Genomic DNA, 20,451 nt, shown 5'->3' on the forward strand with positions numbered 1-20,451 from the left:
CAGATAGAGAGGTTGCTTTTTTGGAAGGGGGTGGGTGGGTAAAGGGTCGTGTTTCCAACTGAAGCAAAGCCCTGGCGAGGTGAAAGCCCATTTTCCACCCCCTCTTGCCAACTGTGGAGGGTTTCCCCCAAATCGTTAAGAGAGCACAATCCCAGGGCCCTATAATCCAGAATATCGAGGCAGAAAATCCACAATAACTGCTTTGAAGTGGGTTATCTGAGTCCAAACTGCCATATATTTCAGTTCAAAGCAGATAATGTAGGGTTTTATTGTGTGGAAAAGGGTCCCAGTGTGAAAAGACAAGGAGGGGAAAGAAACCAGATTGGTCTCTCTCCCCTTTTTCCACAACTGTCCTGAAGTTAATAGCAACATTATAACAACACTTCTAACAATGTGGTGATACTTTTAATGCCGGGGATTTTCTCCAGACCGATCCCCCATTTTCTTGGTAATAATAAACTATGCGTTTAAGGGCTCTTTGCTTCTGTCCATGTGTCTCCTTCACTTTCCCAAACTGAGGCTGGGGATACACTGCTGAAATGATGCAGTTATAGGGCTCTTCCACAGTCCCAACTGTATCCCATGGGCCTCCACAGTTCAAGCTGCATTATATGGGTCTACAGTGACCATATAATGCAGTACCTACGAAATGCATAATATGGCAGTGTAGATCCAGCCTTAGGGCCCTTCCACACAACCATATAACCCAGAATATCAAGGCAGAAAAAAACCCACAATAGATAAAGGTTTTCCCCTGACTTTTAAGTCCAGTCGTGTCTGACTCTAGGGGTTGGTGCTCATCTCCATTTCCAAGTCGTTGTCCATAGACAACTCCAAGGTCATGGTTGAATGGAGCGCCGTTACCTTCCCTCCAGAGCGGTACCTATTGATCTACTCACATTTGCATGTTTTCGAACTGCTAAGTTGTCAGAAGCTGGGGCTGACAGGGGGAGCTCACGCCCCCGCGCAGTGGATTAAAGCGCTGAGCTGCTGAACTTGTTGACCGAAAAAAAAAACACAATATCTGCTTTGAACTGGGTTATCTGAGTCCACACTATCATAGATAGAATCATAGAATCAAAGAGTTGGAAGAGACCTCATGGGCCATCCAGTCCAACCCCCTGCCAAGAAGCAGGAATATTGCATTCAAATCACCCCTGTGATCCCAGTTCAAAGCAGAGAATGTGGGATTTTATTTAGCTGTCTGGAAGAGACCTTTATAGTTTCTTTATTAGAACAGAACGCCGGGCGACAGAACCCAAAGGCGCCTGAAGGAGGGTTGTCTCGAAACACCTCTCCCTTTTTGACCCTCGGGCGCCACCGTCCAAGCGGGCTCTCTTAAGGCAGCCCGGCCAAAACGGCGCAGTAGGGGCTCTTTCCCGAACTAGTTGGCAGGACGGAGGGAGAAAAGTCGGGTCTTTTTTCCAGGAAGGAAGTGAAGAAGAAGAAGGGGAAAAAAGCGGGGGAAAAGAGGAGGAGGAGGAGGGTTTTCTCTCTGGGCCACCTTAACAAACTGGCTCCGCCGCGCGGCTTCAATTCAGAGTGCGGCGCCTGGGAAGCGCCGAAGGAGCCCGCTCTTCATCATCTTCTCGAGACAAGGCTCGTGGCGGTAGTTGCTTCACACTGACAACACTAAAGCGCGCGCAGGCGGAGGCTGCTTTCCCAATCTCTCATTCTCCCCCTCTCCCCTTTGTCGAAATGAATGAGGGTCCGGGTCCTCTCCTCAGCAAAGCCCCGCCCCCTTTTCCTCAGCCGGGTCGCGCGACCTGCCAGCCTGCCTGTTTCAATGCATTCTCGCGGCGCGCGCAGGAGAAGGAGGCACGCGACCTCCTATTTTTTCTCTCACTCCCTCGGCACGTGCGCGCGCTCGCTTCCCCCTTCCTCCTCCTCCTCATCCCTCAGAGACCGTTACCTTCCTCTCTTCCCCCATTCCTACTATTCCCTCCCCTCTTTTTTCCCCTTTCGCTTAAAGGAGGATGAGAGGAGGAAAAGGGTCCGCCATGTGCGTTTGTTTTGCCGCAGAAGCAGCAACAGCACCGCCAATTGGGAAGAGAGAGAGAGAGAGGCGGGAGGAGTCGGGGAATGGCCGCGCGCTGTTCCCTTCACCGCCTCCCCTCCCTCCTTCGCCGCCTCCCCTTTCCCTCCCTCCTTCCTCAGTCCTTTTGGTTTGTGTCCCGCCCGCGCGTGCTTGCGTGGAACCGCGTGCCCCCCATTTAATTATTATCTACAGCGCGTGGGCTTTGATTTCCTGCCATTGGGGCTCCTCTCTCTCTCTCTTGGGGGGGGATCGACTCCTCTTTGGTTTTAGAGGAGGAGGAGAAGAAGAGAGAGAAAAGGAGGAGGGGAAGAACAGGAAGCAGGGCTGTGATTTTGGGATTGCAAAGAGGCGGGAGGAAGAGGAAGAAGAGGAGGAGGAAGAGGAAGAAGAGGAGGAGGACACCAACAACACCCCCCTCCCTCTTCAGGAAGGACAACCCTAGGAAAAGGACTCACTCACTTTGCTGGATGACTCAACGCAAGAAGAAGACTGACTGAGAGGCTTCTCCTTCTGCTGCTTCTCCTGCTGCTTCCTCAGCTTCTCTCCCTCCGTCTTCTCCTCCTCCTCTTCCTCTGGGACAGCAGCCCCCTCTTTAGAGGCAACCTCCCCACCCCTCTCCTCCTCCCCCTCCTTCTCCCCTCTTTTGCCGAAGGTGGGCGAGATCGGGTCCTGCCCCCTCCTCCCTCTTTCCCCTCCCTCCTCCTTCCCTTCCTTCCTTCCTCCTCTTCTTCCCTCCGGATCCCAGGACTCTCTTCTCTTCCCACCTCGCCTTCTCCTCCTTCCAACTTCCGCCAGCCTTCCCGAGGGGACGTTTCCTTTCTCGCTCCCTTCCCGACCACAATCCATACCAACAAACGCCTGGAGTCGAGGCGGCAGGGCATTGGAAACCAAGCCGACCAGGAAGAGGAAACCAGGCAACTTTCCACCCTGGATTCTCTACTTTTGATCCATGGACAGAGCCCAACTCGGCCAAGTTACGGACACACCATAAGCAGTAAGTACTCCGGGAAAAAGAATTACCCCCCAAAAGTGCTTCCAAACTCTGGAAAGGAAGATGGACTTTGTGATCAGAGAAGCATAAGGATTCAGCCTTGTCCTAGCTTGAAAGTATTCCGGCTTCTCGTGTTAACATCTCCATTGATTTCATGTGTTTGTTTCTCTCTCTCTCTCTCTCTCCGAGGCGTCTTTCCCATCCTATCCCCCCCCCCCTCCCGTTGTGTAGTCAAGCTTGAAAACACAATCTGCTTGAGATAGCACAAAAATATCGAACCGACCTGCCAATTGCTGGCTGGAGGCAGAGGAAAAGGGAAGCCCCGAGGACGAGATCTTTTCCCCCTTCTTCCCTTCGGAGCAAACCTGTATTTAATTAATTTACATTCTAATAATAATATTTTGTATTGGGTCACATGTCAAACACTTCCCAAGTGTCTAGGACTATGTGATGTATTATTATTATTATTATTATTATTATTATTATTATTGCCTGAGGACGAGATCTTTCCCCCCTTCTTCCCTTCGGAGCTTTAATTAATTGAGATTATAATAATAATATTTTGTATAGGATCACATGTCAGACACTTTCCATCACTATGTGATGTATTATTATTATTATTATTATTATTATTATTATTATTATTGCCAAAGGCTTTCATGCCCGGAATCACTGGGTTGTTGTAGGTTTTTCAGGCTATATGGCCAGGTTCGAGAAGCATTTTCTCCTGACGTTTCGCCCACATCTATGGCAGGCATCCTCAGTTGTGTGGAACATGGCCATACAGCCTGGAAAACTCACAGCAACCCAGTGATTCCGGCCATGAAAGCCTTCAGCAATAATAATAATAGTAATAGTATTATTAGTATTATTATTATTAATAATAATAATAATAAATCACATAGTCCTAGGCACTTGGGAAGTGAACCTCATTTTAAAGGATGTGGGAAAGATGTTCCTGTTTTATACTGTTTCCAGGATGTATGGCCATGTCCCAGAAGCATTCTCTCCTGACGTTTCGCCCACATTTATGGCAGGCATCCTCAGTTGTGTGGAACATGGCCATACGGCCCGGAACACTCACAGCAACCCAGTGATTCCGGCCATGAAAGCCTTCAGCAATAATAATAATAGTAATAGTAATAGTAATATTAATAATAATAATAAATCACATAATCCTAGACACTTGGGAAGTGAACCTCATTGTAAAGGATGTGGGAAAGATGTTCCTGTTTTATACTGGGTTGCTGTGAGTTTTCCAGGCTGTAAGGCCATGTCCCAGAAGCATTTTCTCCTGACGTTTCGCCCACATCTATGGCAGGCATCCTCAGTTGTGTGGAACATGGCCATACAGCCTGGAAAACTCACAGCAACCCAGTGATTCCGGCCATGAAAGCCTTCAGCAATAATAATAATAGTAATATTAATAGTAATAATAATAATAATAATAATAATAATAATAAATCACATAGTCCTAGACAACTTGGGAAGTGAACCTCATTTTAAAGGATGTGGGAAAGATGTTCCTGTTTTATACTGGGTTGCTGTGAGTTTTCCAGGCTGTATGGAAGCATTCTCTCCTGACGTTTCACCAACATCTATGGTACGCATCCTCAGAGGTTGTGTGGAACATGGCCATACAGCTCGGAAAACTCACAGCAACCCAGTGATTCCGGCCATGAAAGCCTTCAGCAATAATAATAGTAATAACAATAGTAATAGTAATAATAATAATAAATCACATAGTCCTAGACACTTGGGAAGTGAACCTCATTTTAAAGGATGTGGGAAAGATGTTCCTGTTTTATATTGGGTTGCTGTGAGTTTTCCAGGCTGTATGGCTATGTCCCAGAAGCATTCTCTCCTGACGTTTCGCCCACATCTATGGCAGGCATCCTCAGAGGTTGTGTGGAACATAGCCATACGGCCCGGAAAACTCACAGCAACCCAGTGATTCCGGCCATGAAAGCCTTCGGCAATAATAATAATAGTAATAATAATACATCACACAGTCCTAGACACTTGGGAAGTCTCTGACAAGTGATCCAATACAAAAGCCAGCATAGTGATCTTATTTGCTGTGTACTAATCTTGTTTTGTCTCTAATAATAATAATAATAATAATAATAATAATACATCACATAGCCCTAGACACCTGGGAAGTGTCTGACGTGATCCAATACAAAAGCCAACATAGTGATCTTATTTCCTGTGTACTAATCTTGTATGTAATAATAATAATAATAATAATAATAATAATAACTCTGACTCTCGAACTGCAAAGACTCTGGCACAAGGCAATAAAGGTGGTCCCAGTGGTGATCGGCACACTGGGTGCAGTGCCTAAAGACCTTGGCCTGCATTTAAACACAATCGGGGCTGACAAGATTACCATCTAAGATTACCACCTTACTGGGATCTGCACGCATTATTCGCAGATACATCACACACTCCTAGACACTTGGGAAATGTCCGACGTGTGATCCAATACAAAAGCCAGCATAGTGATCTTATTTCCTGTGTACTAATCTTGTTGTGTATCTAATAATAATAATAATAACAATCCTCATAACCTCTGAGGATGCCTATCATAGATGTGGGCGAAACGTCAGGAGAGAATGCTTCTGGAACATGGCCATACAGCCCAAAAAACTCGCAGCAACCTAGAGATTCCGGCCATGAAAGCCTTCGACGATAATAACAATAGAATAATAATAATAATAATAATAATAATTATTATTATTATTATTATTAGCTTCAATTCCCGAATTCTTTAAAACTCCTTTAAAAAACCCATGGTGTATTTTGTAAGAGTTTGTAAGGGGAAGGATGGGGGTCCACCTCGAAGCGTCCTTAGTTAGGATGGAGTTTGCCTCCTTTTCCTCCAAACCCACCTCACCGTCGCACCGTTTGGAAAACTACTTCCCACTTCGGCAATATTTCCCACTTTCACGCCTCTTCCTCGATTTGTGTTGTTTCCTAACAAGAGCAAGAGGGAAAGTTGTTCGTTTGTGTGTGTGTGTGTATGTGGCATATGAGGGTCTCTATAAATCCAAGAAGCAACCGAGGCACGCAAAGGTGTGTGCTTATACCTGGTATTGCTTCTCACCTTAGGGTTTTCTTAGGCTGGATCTACATTGCCCTATAATCCCAGGATCTGATCCCAGGGCCCTTCCACACAGCCATATAACGCAGGATATCAAGACAGAAAATCCCACAATATCTGCTTCGAACTGGGATATCTGAGTCCACAGTTCAAAACAGAGAACGTGGGACTTTATTCAGCTGCGTAGAAAGACCCCCAGATGATCTGTTTATCCCAGTTTATCTAGCAGTGTGGACTCATGTCCTCCACTCTAAAGCAGATAATCTGCCATCAGATCCTGGGATATAGAGACAGTGTAGGAACCCTTCCACACAGCCATGTATCTCAGAACATAAAGGCAGAAAATCCCACATTATCTGCTTTGAACTCGAATATATGGCAGTCAGTGTGGACTCAGATAAAAGCAGACATTGTGGGATTTTCCGCCTTGATATTCTGGGTGATATGGCTGTGTGGAAGGGCCTCTACACTGCCCCTATGTCCCAGGATCTGATGTCAGATCCTGGGATGTTTGCCTTGATATTCTGGGATATAGAGCTGTGTGGAAGGGCCCAAGATCTAGCCTTAGAGGAGGATGTTTGGGCCAGATCTTTTGGGCGGTCTCCTATCCAGGCAGTATCCAGAGATGACTAAGATCGGAGGTGATTTGGTGCCTTGTGCGGGAGGGGGGGGGGGGGCTTCAACACTGCCGTATAATCCAGATTACCAAAACGGACAATCCACATTATCTGCTTTGAACTGCATTATATGAGTCTGTACTGCTATATAAGGTAACGGCGCGCCGTGCAGTCATGCCGGCCACATGACCTTGGAGGTGTCTACGGACAACACCGGCTCTTCGCCTTAGAAATGGAGATGAGCACCACACCCCAGTCAGACATGATTGGACTTAATGTCAGGGGACAACCTTTACCTTTTACTGCTATATAATCGAGTTCAAAGTAGACAATCTGGATTTTATATGGCAATTTAAAAGGGGTCATAGAATCATAGAGTTGGAAGAGACCTCGTGGGCCATCCAGTCCAACCCCATTCTGCCAAGAAGCAGGAAAATCGCACTCAAAGCACCCCCGACAGATGGCCATCAGCCTATGTTTAAAAGCTTCCAAAGAAGGAGCCTCCACCACACTCCGGGGCAGAGAGTTCCACTGCTGAACGGCTCTCACAGTCAGGAAGTTCTTCCTCATATTCAGATGGAATCTCCTCTCTTGTAGTTTGAAGCCATTATTCTGCGGCAGAAAACAAGCTTGCTCCCTCCTCCCTATGACTTTCCCTGACGTATTTATAGGTGGGGAAAGTGGAAGGCAAAAGGAAGAGGGGCCAACCAAGGGCAAGATGGATGGATGGCATCCTTGAAGTGACTGGACTGACCTTGAAGGAGCTGGGGGTGGTGACGGCCGACAGGGAGCTCTGGCGTGGGCTGCTCCATGAGGTCACAAAGAGTCGGAGAGGTCGGAATGAACAACATCATGTCTCCCCTCAGCCTTCTTCAGGCTAAACATGCCCAGCTCCTTAAACCGCTCCTCATAGGGCTTGTTCTCCAGACTCTTGATCATTTTAGTCACATTCCAGCTTGTCAATATCTCTCTTCGATTGTGGTGCCCAGAATGGGACACAATATTCCAGGTGTGGTCTAACCAAGACAGAATAGAGGGGTAGCATTACTTCCCTGGATCTAGACACTATGCATGCCAACATCCCATTGGATTTTTTGGCCCCGGCATCACACAACTGAATAAAACCCTACATTATCTGCTTTGAAATAGGATATATGGCAGTATGGGCTCAGATAACCCAGTTCAAAGCAGATATTGTGGGATTTTCTGCCTTGATATTCTGGGCTGTGTTGAAGGGATTTGGGGTTGTGCTCCCTAAACGCTTTGGGGAAAGTTGGCAAGAGGGGGTGGAAAAGGGCGCAGAGGGTGGCTTTCACCTGGCCAGGGCTTCAGGGTTATATGGCTACGTGGAGTTGCCTTCGGGGCATGGAACTAGCCCGGGTTCTCTGCAAGGAATGGCCAACTTGTGTGAAGACGAAGAGCCTTTCTCTGCTCGGACGCCTCTTGGCAAGTCAAGTGCGAAGGGAAAGTTGGAGGCAGCTCTCCAACCAGTCAATCAATGCAGGTGGCTGGAGGCGCCCTCGTGGAGCGTGGCTGAAGTCTTTCCTCCTTCCTCCCCTCCTTGCAGGTCCTTGCTCCTTCTACTGCGATCTGCCCGTGGGAACCGTGTCGCCGCCGCCGCCGAGCAGCATGGACCGGAGAAGCGAGAGCCCCTCCTGCCTGAGGGACAGCCCCGACCGGGGCAGCGGCAGCCCGGACCTCAAAGGGCCCCCGCCCTTGCCGCCTCCGGCCAAAGTGGCCCGGCTGGAGCAGAACGGCAGCCCCGTGGGGGCCCGAGGGAGGCCCAACGGCGCCATGGCCAAGTCCGTGGGAGGTAAGGCAACCCCTTGGCTTCCTTTGGCCTTGCTTCCCTCTCGCTGTGGCTCAACGGCCTTTAGGCAGAAGGTGGCATGTTTTGGCCACTCAGGACCAGGGGTTGGATGGCTTGTCCAGAGGTTCTAGCTGTTTGTTTGTTTTCCTGGAAAGCTTTCAAGTTGTTCAAATGTTCCTCGTAGGTGAGGAAGTTCAATCATAAACAGCGGGGTTTGGTGGTGGTAGGATGACCCAACTTCGGAATGGCAGGCTCTGGTGCCAAAGTTCAGCCCCAAAGCAGTTAACAAAACCTGTCAGGCCACAATGCAGCATGGAAGTGGTGTTTTTCATAGAATCATAGAATCCTAGAGTTAGAAGAGACCTCATGGGCCATCCAGTCCAACCCCCTTCTGCCAAGAAGCAGGGAAATTGCATTCAAAGCACCCCCGACAGATGGCCATCCTGCCTCTGTTTAAAAGCTTCCAAAGAAGGAGCCTCCACCACACTCCGGGGCAGAGAGTTCCACTGCTGAACGGCTCTCCCAGTAGAATCATAGAGTTGGAAGAGACCTCATGGGCCATCCAGTCTAACCCTTTTCTGCCAAGAAGCAGGGAAATTGCATTCAAAGCACCCCCCACCACAGATAATAATAATAATAATAATAATAATAATAATAATAATACTTTATTTATACCCTGCCACCATCTCCCCAAGGGACTCGGAGCAGCTTTCATGAGGACAAGCCCAACAGTACAGCAATAAACAAAGCAATAAACTAAAACAATAAATAGAATACAATTAATATAAATCACAAATAAACAATAACCAATAAACAGTAACACACAAGGACGTAAAAACCTATGGCCGGGCCAAATGTAATAGTTTAAAGATTAAAAAATAAACGTTGGGCATGATCCAGCCTCTGTTTAAAGGCCTCCAAAGAAGGAGCCTCCACCACACTCTGGGGAGCATGGAGGAGTCTTCTGAAGGGGTTCCTTCTGGAACTAATGGCAAAGAAGTCCCTGCTTTAGCAACTCAGATTCCCTCCTCACAGCTGAATAAAATCCCACATTATCTGTTTTGAACTAGGATATATGGCAGTCAGGACTCGGATAACCCAGGGCCCTTCCACACAGCCCTATATCCCAGAATTTAAAGGCAGGAAATCCCCACATTATTTAAGTGTGGGCACAGATAACCCTAACCAACGCCCCTTCCACACAGCCGAATAAAATCCTACATTATCTGCTTTGAACTGGAATATATGGCAGTGTGGAGTCAGGCAACCCAATTCAAAGCAGATATTGTGGGATTTTCTGCCTTGATATTCTGGATTATATGGGGCTGTGTGGATGGGCCCAAAAAGGCCAGAAACACTAAATACTCTAAAGTGTAGGATCGTGTGTTGTCTTATTATTATTATTATTATTATTATTATTATTATTAATAGTTAATAATAATAATAATAAATAGCAATTATTATGTTTATTTACACCTTGCTTTTTATCTTCACAAGGAGAGGTAGGCCCCTTCCACACAGCTGAGTAAAATCTCACATGAACTGCTTTGAACTGGAATATATGGCAGTGTGGACTCAGATAATCCAGTTCAAAGCAGATACTGTGGGATTTCCTGCCTTGATATTCTGGGTTATATGGTTGTGTAGAAGGGCCCTCAGGCTGTGCTTGATAGTGCTATGCTGGTCTACTCTGAAAAGAATGCTGTGCTGACTTCAGTGGGGCTTGCTTCCTCCACAGAATAGTTATGGAGCTGTGTTAAAATCTGGATCTACATTGCCCTGTATATCAGAATCCGATCGAGGATTATCTGGCAGTGTAGACTCATATAATCCAGTTCAGAGCAGATAATCCAGGACCAGATCCTTGGATATAGGACAGTGTAGAAGGGGGCAAAGAGGGCAAAGGGCATTATTTTGAGATATTTTGCACCTTTGTTAAGGACTCAAGACACACTGAAATTAGAGGTCAATTTTCCATCTTTTTAAAAGCATGTCATAGTATTACTCAGGGCACCTCCACACAGTCCTATAATCCAGAATATCAAGGCAGAAAATCCCACAGTATCTGCTTTGAACTGGGTTATCTGTGATCCCTTCCACACAGCTAAATAAAGTCCCACATTACCTGCTCTGAACTGGAATATATGTTAGTGTGGACTCAGATAGACCAGTTCAAAGCAGATATTGTGGGATTGTTCTGCCTTGATATTCTGGGTTATAGGAATGTGTGGAAGGGCCCTGAGTCCACACTGTCATATAATCCAGTTTAAGGCAGGGGTATTAGTCAGCTGTGTGGAAGGGGCCTTAGTAATTAAGTAACTTAATTATTTCAGTAGCTAAGACTGTATGCAGATAAAAAGAAATCTACACATCTTAACCTTTGACCCAAAGGAAAGTGTGGGGGGGGGGGGGGAGAGTTATGTGATGGCATCCTGAGATTTGTTCTTCCAAAATAATGAAGTGAGCATTTTGTAGGAACTAGTAGAATATATTGCTAAATACATACATATGTAATTTAGTTGTATCTCCATTCTTCCTCAAGCAAAAGTACAGTTGCTACAGATTTATATTTTTAGCATTGATACAGGTATTGTGAACTGTATATACAATTATGACTTATTTTCTGGATGCTATTAACTTGCGGAGTGACCTAAATTATTCGAGTACATTACACATACAGCTATTTTTTAAAAAAGTAGTTCCGAATGTTATGATTCTTATTTCTTTCACCTCTTAACTCCATCTTATCTTTGGAGTTAATTTGTAATGAGACCTAGGGCCATATAACCCAGAATATCAAGGCAGAAAATCCCACAATATCTGCTTTGAACTGGGTTATCTGAGTCCACACTGCCCTATATCCCAGTTCAAAGCAGATATTGTGGGATTTTATTCAGCTGTGTGGAAGGGGCCCTAATCTTTTCTGTAAAGTGAAATGGATAGTTCTGGAGAACATAAGATATGTTGTCAAGGCAGCATTCTTCCTATGGAGCCTCATATGTTTGAAGACAGATTGATAGCATTTCAGCAGTGTGTCATTCTACCCATTTTAAGAATTGTAGCATTTTCTCTGTATTTTGAAGATCCCTTATGCAATGAGTTAACAATGGCTAAAGACAGCTGAGAAACTGCACATTGAGGCTTTCTATTTTCCCTGGTCTTATTTATCTTTGCATTGTTAGATAGCGGATATATTGCTTATACTGGGTAAAAAAAAAGTTTAAGGCTGTCTTGTAAACCTTTGCTAAATGCATTTCTGTTGCTCTGTCGTGCTTTTCTAAGGCACAAAAGGGAAAGTACGTAGTCTTTCATAAGTTTCTGTCCAGCATAGTGACAAATAATATTTACTAATTTGTTGCTAGCTAAATCTGGAATAGATTGGGGCTGCTTAGAAGCATTTGGAGGCACTTCAGAAGTATTTTTAAGTGCACATTAATATGATGCTTGCTAAAATTCAGTGTGGGAAACAGGAAGAATTACATTTATACTATGGCATATATAATTCTGAATTGTTATAATGTTTTCTCCAAAGGAGTTCACAATGATGTCTGATGTTAGTGGAGAATCTGTATTACATTTCGAAAGAAGGTTTTGGTTTCTTAATGGCATATCCTAAGAGATTAGTTTCACATGCAGTGCAAGTAGATTTGAATAGGAAATTAGCCGTGCAGTTTTCCTTGAATTTTAAGTTTCAAATAGATATTTGTATTTGCCTTGAAAACAGAACAGAAGACAAGAATGGGGGGAAATCTACATCTTAGATGAGTAATATGCTAAATGTACTATGCTGAAGTAATTAAACCAATCCACCCTGATAAGGCAATGACTCAAATTGATCTTCATTTTATTTTAGAAAAGCTTTTAAGGCAGCTATCTTGTGAAAAGCCTTTTGTTACTATTCTTCTCGAGTATTTTTTATAATGACGTTTTAAACATTGGGTCACATTTTGAGAGCAAATTATGAATTATGTGTATCAGAGAACGTTTCTGTGATTTCAAGAGTATCCTAAATTAGTACAAATGTCCTCTTTTCATGGAACCACTTGGATCTGATTTTTTTCTAAATGTGAGAACGCTTAATTATATCAAAAAGATACATTAATGCCAGATGTATAAATCACTGGCTTATGAAAATGTAATGACAAGCCTTGTAGTTGCATTAAAGGAATATTTAGTGCAGAGCAAAGTGCAAAGATTTCCCAAATTTGAAATGTAATGAAAAATTAAGTAAAGTTGCTGACATTTTAATAAGTAGGCTTTTAGATATAGACAGTACACTCATATACTCTCATACGTATTTGTATAGGTTTTTAATACATTTGTGCCGGCACAGCTGCTGACTGAAAGGTCACCGGTTCAAATCCAGGAAGCGGAGCGAGCTCCCATCTGTGAGCTCCAGCTTTTCATGCAGGGACATGAGAGAAGCCTCCCACAGGCATCCCCTGGGCAATGTCCTTGCAGACAGCCAATTCTCTCACACTAGAAGCAACTTGTAGTTTCTCAAGTCGCTCCTGATACGAAAAAAAAAATCATATTTCACAACCATCTGAGATAATGTTCTATACTGGCAGCTTAAATTAACTCATTTTTAGCAACTGAAAATGGCAGAAGCTGACACATTTTGTTAGTTTACGTAAAGTTCTAATTGTTAGTCACTACTACATATAATCTCTATCATCTGTCTAGCTACACAAAGAGACTATAGTTACTTTGCATCTCTTGGGAGAAAAATAGTGATATACTATTTCTTAACAACATATCAATTTTCACACTGCATAGACACATTAAGATTATTATATTTATTTATTGCATTTCTATACTGCTTTTCTCACCCCTGTGGGGACTCAAAGCAGTGTACAACATAATAAATGGCAAAAATTCAATAGTGAACATACATATAAAAGCTATACATAACACATCTAAATCAATAACATATAACTATGAATTAAAACCATTAAAACAGTACAAAAATGTCAAACAGTGTATTTTTCAGTGTATTTAAATGATGTATGTGTAGGACATACATAAGTTGTTGTTGTTGATGATAATGTCCTCCTCTCCCCCCAAAAGAAACACCTACAAAGATATGACTTTGGTTCATTTCATTTTTAATATGGCAAATGATGTTACAGAATCCTCTAGTATTGCTGATACATATTAGCTATTCTGATGCTACACTTTTTTTGTTATTTATGAAGAAATGTAAAACTCTTGAGAAATCTTACAGAAAAAATTCAACAGGGTGTGGTAGAAGTCTTTTGCCTTGAGAAGTTAATAATTGTGTACTGTGTACAATATTAATTTTAGCCGACCTAGTCAGCCTTAGGCATTCAATCACTTCCTGCAGTTATCTAAGCGCCCTGTTTTCAACATCAATGTAATAAAACAGCAGTACTGGGATATTCATGATTGGCAGCTTTTATAGTAAAAAGTGTGTGAGAAAAAAGGTGAATATCTCTTTAAAACACATATGATGCCTGGGAGAGAGGTTAAAGCAAGCAAGAGCTCTGTGGTGTTGACAGCTTTATATCCCTGCTGGGTAACATTCACTTACTAGAATTGGCGGCCCTTCTCAGTTAGTAATTCGCTCCATAAGCGTTTTGAAAAAGGATGATTAATGGCCAGGAAAGTCAGATTTCTAAAAATCTTGATTAAAGTGGATCTATATTTGTGAGGCTTCACTTTTCATATGTGTGTGTGTGTGTGTGTGTGTGTATATATCTTTTATTAATGTTCAAAGGAAAGAGATGGTGTGATGGACTCAGGCAGGTATAACCTAGTTTAATAAGTGGTTTACTCCACTGTTGAAAAACTGTGTTATGTTAAACAGTATTTTTGAATAAAGTTTTTTTTTTACTTTGGTTAAATAAACTAATGTATACATGTCAGATACCACCATCGCGTCTAGACAGCAAGGATATCTATCATACCTGACACATTCTAATTGATTTCTGTAGTGATGTTGGAAGGCTGATATGTATCTTTTGTTATCAAGTTCTTTATCATTGATCCAGACCTATATAAGCACTCATTGGTTCTTATCTAAACAGAAATCTGATGTGTACATGCTTTAATGGATCTTTACTATCCTCTGGTTTCTCTTCAGATTGTATAAATCTTTCGCCTTACTATCCTGTTTTATTGTAAAGAGGCACTTTTGTTGTCTGTCATAAGGCAATAAACAACAAACTTTGTTATACTATACCAGTAGTTCTTAACCTCTGGTTGGCTCTCTAGATATTTTGTACTTCAACTCCCAGAATCCCAACCAGCTGTTATGAATTGTGGGAGCTGAAGTCCAAAACACCTTGGGGACCAAAGGTTGAGACCCACTTCACTATACTATTTGAAAGATCGGTTAAATACAGAAGTTTTAGTCAGAAGGTCTACTTTTGAAGTCAGGCCAAGGCTCAATCTACACAGACAATTTAATGCAGTTTGAAGCTATGTTTAAACTGTGGTGGCTAGGCAACAAACTCCCACAAAAGTGTGCATTTGTGTAATCTCCATCTGGGCCTCAACCTGATTCTAGAATTTCCTAAGTAATCATCTGCCCAATGAAACCACTTTCTTCAATACCAGCTTGAAATTACATTAAATAATCAGTGTAGATGCCTTTAGTCATGCTTAGAGCAGGCAAACGGGTTTCAACCCAGTGAAATCATAAGTTAAACATAACTAAATCTCAATTCCCATTGATTGCAATGAATCTGTTCTAAGCATGACACTGCCAGGATCTAACCCACTGTTTCCAATTCTTAGGAATTTAACAATAGACACATTTCTTTATCTGGCTGAATGCTCTTATAGAAATTTTAAATGGTATTATATGTTGCCATTAAAATGGCTTACAGCTTAGTGCTGCATATAAGAACATGAGTCATCATGAATAAAAACAAAGGGTTCTCCAGTCTAGCTTTCTGTTCACACAGCAGTTCATTACTTTTGTATGGGATGCCAATGAAAACGACATAAATGCAACAACTCCCTTTTACCCATGCACCTCATCAACTGCTGTATTGAGGCACACTGTGTTTGGTATTGGAGGAAATGTATATGTCTGTCATGACTAAAGGCCATCATGACTAATAGCCATGTATGTTTATCCAGAATAAATCCTACAGAGTTCACTGGGGCTTATTCCAACGAAAGTAAGGATTACATTGTATTGCCTTACATATTATACACAGTATAGTCTTAACAGATATTTATTTAATTCCTCTAAATTCAGTGTTGTTTACTCCTAAGTATAACCTTTATAACCTTTCTAAAATGCCTGACATATTACAGTTAGCATTTGTAACATATTAATTACCAGCATGTTGTGATCCCTTCATACAGTTGGGGAAATCACTGCTAATTGTTCAAGTTGGGACTTCTTTTGAGTGTGTGATCAGTATAAGTATAGTTTGTTGAATATAGTTTCTGACCACTTTTAGCCTAGTATGAAAATACTTTGAGGACAAGTATTTTGCTAGTGAAGTCTTTCTTTGCAAATGAGTTTCCCTCAGCTGGTACTACTATGTGATTTTTTTTTTTGTAGAAGGAATAGATATATAATAAATGTTCAGTGTCATATTATTCATATTCATATTAAGGGCTGAATATCTCTTGATAATGAAAGCTAGTTCAAACAACAGAGGCTCATTTGCTTACGTATTATATTATTGGAATATTCTATTTTTATTCGTATAATTGGATGACACAGCTTTTTAACATAGTTTATTTGTATGCATTTCTGGATTCTAAATCTTCCAAAGGAAAACCTGGGAAAGAATAATAATGATTTCTGATTAGAGTGAATTACAAAGAAAGATGTAAAGAAAACAATAGCACCAGTTTTTATTTTTAAACATCCTGGAATCACTTAGCTTGTCAACTATCCTTTCTTCTCAGAAGGCAATAGCTTTTCTCTGTGATTTCAGTACTTGTTCTGTTTAATGCAAATCTGTTGTTCTGCTTTCTGAAATATTTGTAATTTTGCCATTTTATTGACCATAGTATATTCTATTGTTGATGTTATATGTCACGTTTAAGTAAATTTAAAATGTCCCACAGTCAGAAGGTAATAACCATAATGGCTTTGAAACATTAATATGAACTGTTATATTTTTCTGGATTTGTTTATAAGATGCCATTTTGTAAGATTTATTTAGTATTATCAGAATCCAAAATGTGAAATGCATGCATATTAATGGAAATTAAAATTAATGGATCAATATAGTGTTAACAATTCGACCCACAACCCTAAAAGCACTTATTAGGAAGTGCATTGCAGTGATTTTTGGTGTGATATGAATAGTTGCTTGGAAGTGTTCCTGAGTTCACTGGAGGAATATGCTTCGATTATAGTCATGTAGTATCTAAATACTTTCTTGAACAAGGCTTATTTGCATTTTCTTTTCGTTTTTCAGTATACTGTACTATGAATTATGTGGTTTATAACATCCTTTGGAAAGTTAAGAGATTTGAGAGGTGTTGATAGTGAGGAGTAGAAAAGAAGTTAGGAAGTTGTTAAACTACAGTAATGTGAATTTGAGGTTGGTGAAAAAATATTTCACAACACCTATTGAATAATCACATGATAACGTGATAAAGAGAGAACAAGAGAGAAAGAAATAAAGAAAACATTCACAGAAGGATTGCCATGCTATTGTAGGACTGCATTTATCAGCAGTCCTAGCAAGCATAGCCAATAGAAAGGAATACTGGGTGATATCGTACAGCTACATGCAAAGGCTTGCACGATTCCCACCCATATAAAAGAGACTTCAGTATTGGAAAGAGATGGGATACCGGCAGTACAATGTAGATATATTGTGATATAGTAGTAGGCTAATTTAATATTTCCAAAGCAAATTACAGATTTTAGACAACAACATAGTTGTTGTTCTTGTGTGTCTTCAGGTAATTTTGAACTTCTGTTGACTGTAAGACAATTTTCTTACAAAATTAGTTCCCAGCGGGTTTGTCTTGCCTTCCTCTGAGGGCCCTTCCAGACAGGCCCTATATCCCAAGATCTGATCCCAAGTTTTCTGTTTATCCCAGATTATCTGGTAGTGTGGACTCATATAATTCTTTTTAAAGCAGAAAATCTGGGATCAGATCCTGGGATATAGGGCCTGTCTGAAAGGGCCCTGAGATTGAGAGCATGTGGCTTGCCCAAAGTTATCCAGTGAGTTTTCATAGCTGGGCAGGGACTACACCACACTGGCTTTCTATGACAAAAAACAACAACAACTTAGAACAATAACCACTTCCCCTCTCTTTACATGATGGAAATGTAATAAATATAAAATGGCAACCATGAAACAATCCACCATGGTTACTGGCAATGAAGCATTTTTGGTACAGCAATATTATCTTCAAGGGTAACTATAAATGAAAATTAAAAATATATCATGTAATATTTAATAGAAAGTCATAGTGGCTAATTTAAGAGTTAAGAGCTTTACTGATCCATTTTGTTGTTGTTTGCTTCTGAGTCCTTTCTGATTCATGGAGACTCTGACATGACATTGTCATTGAGTTGTTTTCTTGGCAAGATTTGTTCAGAGGGGGGTTACCTTTGCTTTCCTGTGACCCTGATTGACCCTGGTATCCCAAGTTGCAGTCTAATGCCCAACCTTCTACATCATGCTTTTAGTTAAAGGTACTTTCATTTTAGAATGCCATCTTCTAGTGGCAGGAAGACTTCTCATGTCTGACTGAATGTACTTTACAACCCAAGGAAGGCTTTAAGAGACGACTGTGTCTGTGTGTGAATGAACGAGAGAACAAGAACTGGCAATATTATCTAGAAGGGAAAGCGCTCTTTCGGCAACACAAAACATTGACTTTGAACTGTAGTGTGTGCTTAAAATGTATCTCCCCCAGCTTGATAAATGATGAATCAATCTTATAGTAATTGGTTCCTACTGTATAAACTCTGCAGAAACAGATGCAGTTTCGTATGGAGACATTCTATAAGTGAAACTGTTTTAGGAGCTAAAGCCACAACTGACAAACATTTGAAGAGCTGATGATTTCAGAGAAATATACTTAATTATCTGCCAACACTGAATTTTCCCACCATATTTAGCCTAAGCTTTCATCCATAGTGTTAGGCAGTTAGTTATCTTGCATTTGTAGATGAATGAGTGTGAGCTGATTTGGATTACAAAAAGTGGCTAAGTGGTATGCTAGCCTTTTTCTACTACTGAAATTTAGTTTCCGAAGAGATGAGTTGTAAGAAAATTTCTTTGCACCCTTTTGTAACATTGATTATGCTAGCCATGATACTTGTCCAAAGTTATAATAAAACTTTCTGAGGAAGCATGCCAATATAGAAATCATTATGCGGAAGTAATGCTCAGCACTTGAAAGTAAATTTTATTGACATAGGGGAGCACTTCCTTTCATAATTGTTTGTATTACAGTTCAGTTTTATACAGGTCGAGGGAAGGCATAAAGTGTGGGAACCAAATGTACAATGTTCAGTATAATTTATATACTCTCTGTGTGTTTGTGTGTGTGTATGAACTGAAAAGTAATGTAATATGCACATGCCTAGAATACCCAATGGGCCCAGGCTACCTAAAAATGTACACAGCTTTTTGAAGCTGTGTGTATAACACCTAAATATTTAGTGCTGTCCAATCTTGCTATTAAATGTGTTTTAAGATAGGATGAGATCAATATTTAATGTACAGTTTTCTTTTGACTCACGTGAGTCCTTTGAAATCCTGTGTGATTCATTTGAACACAAGACCCCCCCTCCCCCCCGGCCACACAATTTTGGCTTAATAATAGATTCTGAAAAACAGAAACGCAAAGCACATTAGACTGAGAAGACTACCTCATTGAAATAAATGGGATTTTGAGTGTAGTTGTGTATGTCTTCTTGGAATCAAGTCTCAAATGATTTTATCAGTGATTACTCCCAGGTAAATAGAAAAAGATTTGCACTCTTATGTGTTTTATATTATAATGAGTTCCTTTGAGCTCAGTAAAATTTAGTAAGATATTGAGGTCACTATTTAGGGCACTCTCCTTTTTTATTGCCTTGTTGCTACCTGTTTGTGATCATTTTAGTTCTCCTGTAAATTGATTCAATAGTAGAGATAATGTCTTCTTGCTCTTTTACAAAACAAAATGCATCCAAGTTTAAAATGTATTTGATGCAAAAATCATTAAGACCCAAAAACTAATATTCATAAATGAATGACTTCTAGTCAGGCAATCCTTTCTTTGAAACCTTAGCAATCACATCTTACAGTAATGTGAAGACTTTAACAAAAATTCGAGCTGTCCAAGAGCAAAGACATTTGTATCCATAGCATGTAATGAATTTCATGTGCAATTAATTATTGAAATGAGTTTATATGCATGCTTTTGTGGTTAACCTGTAAAGTGTGGGGCAATTTCATGTGAATGTGTGCATGCACACACACATTTTCTAAAACCACATAATGTGAAAATATACCGCAGAGATCTGCAATTAGTCGTGGTTCTTTACAATGTGTGTTAGTGGTGAACACGTAGTGAAACAAATGCATGCAGGCATTTTGCATAATACCAGTTTCACTGGAAACATAATTAACTAACAAGATGGCTTTAGTACTGAGGCACACCCAATACTTAGTAACTATGTATCTGGTGCAGTTAGGATTTTTTTGGGGATGTTTTAGTAAAAATGAATTAAGACATCAAAGAAGTTTAATGGTATTGTTCTTTTAAATTTTAAGCTACCTTGAGTCCCAACAGGATAAAAATAATGATAATGATGATTCTAAATTATTAAAGTGCAATGTGTTGTTGAAGGCTTTCATGACCGGAATCACTGGGTTGCTATGAGTTTTTCCGGGATGTATGGCTAGAGGAATATGGCCATACAGCCCAGAAAACTCA

At 41.3% G+C, this 20,451-nt stretch overlaps 1 protein-coding gene across 3 annotated transcripts in view; it reads left to right on the top strand.

The window, feature by feature from the left end:
- The window catches only part of SATB2 (SATB homeobox 2), a 153,605-nt gene that overhangs the window by 1,833 nt on the left and 131,321 nt on the right, over positions 1–20,451 (top strand). For 2 of the 3 annotated variants that reach the window (XM_060781137.2, XM_060781117.2), the window contains exons 1-2: positions 2,965–3,032; positions 8,320–8,565. In XM_060781137.2, coding sequence (XP_060637120.1) covers positions 8,382–8,565 — 184 coding nt within the window. In that variant the 5' untranslated portion in view covers positions 2,965–3,032; positions 8,320–8,381. Of the gene's footprint in view, positions 1–2,964; positions 3,033–8,319; positions 8,566–20,451 lie in introns of those variants that run through there. The other variant, XM_060781127.2, reaches the window with a different exon arrangement.

This window comes from Anolis sagrei, chromosome 1 (assembly GCF_037176765.1).
Source record: "Anolis sagrei isolate rAnoSag1 chromosome 1, rAnoSag1.mat, whole genome shotgun sequence".
NCBI lineage: Eukaryota > Metazoa > Chordata > Lepidosauria > Squamata > Dactyloidae > Anolis > Anolis sagrei.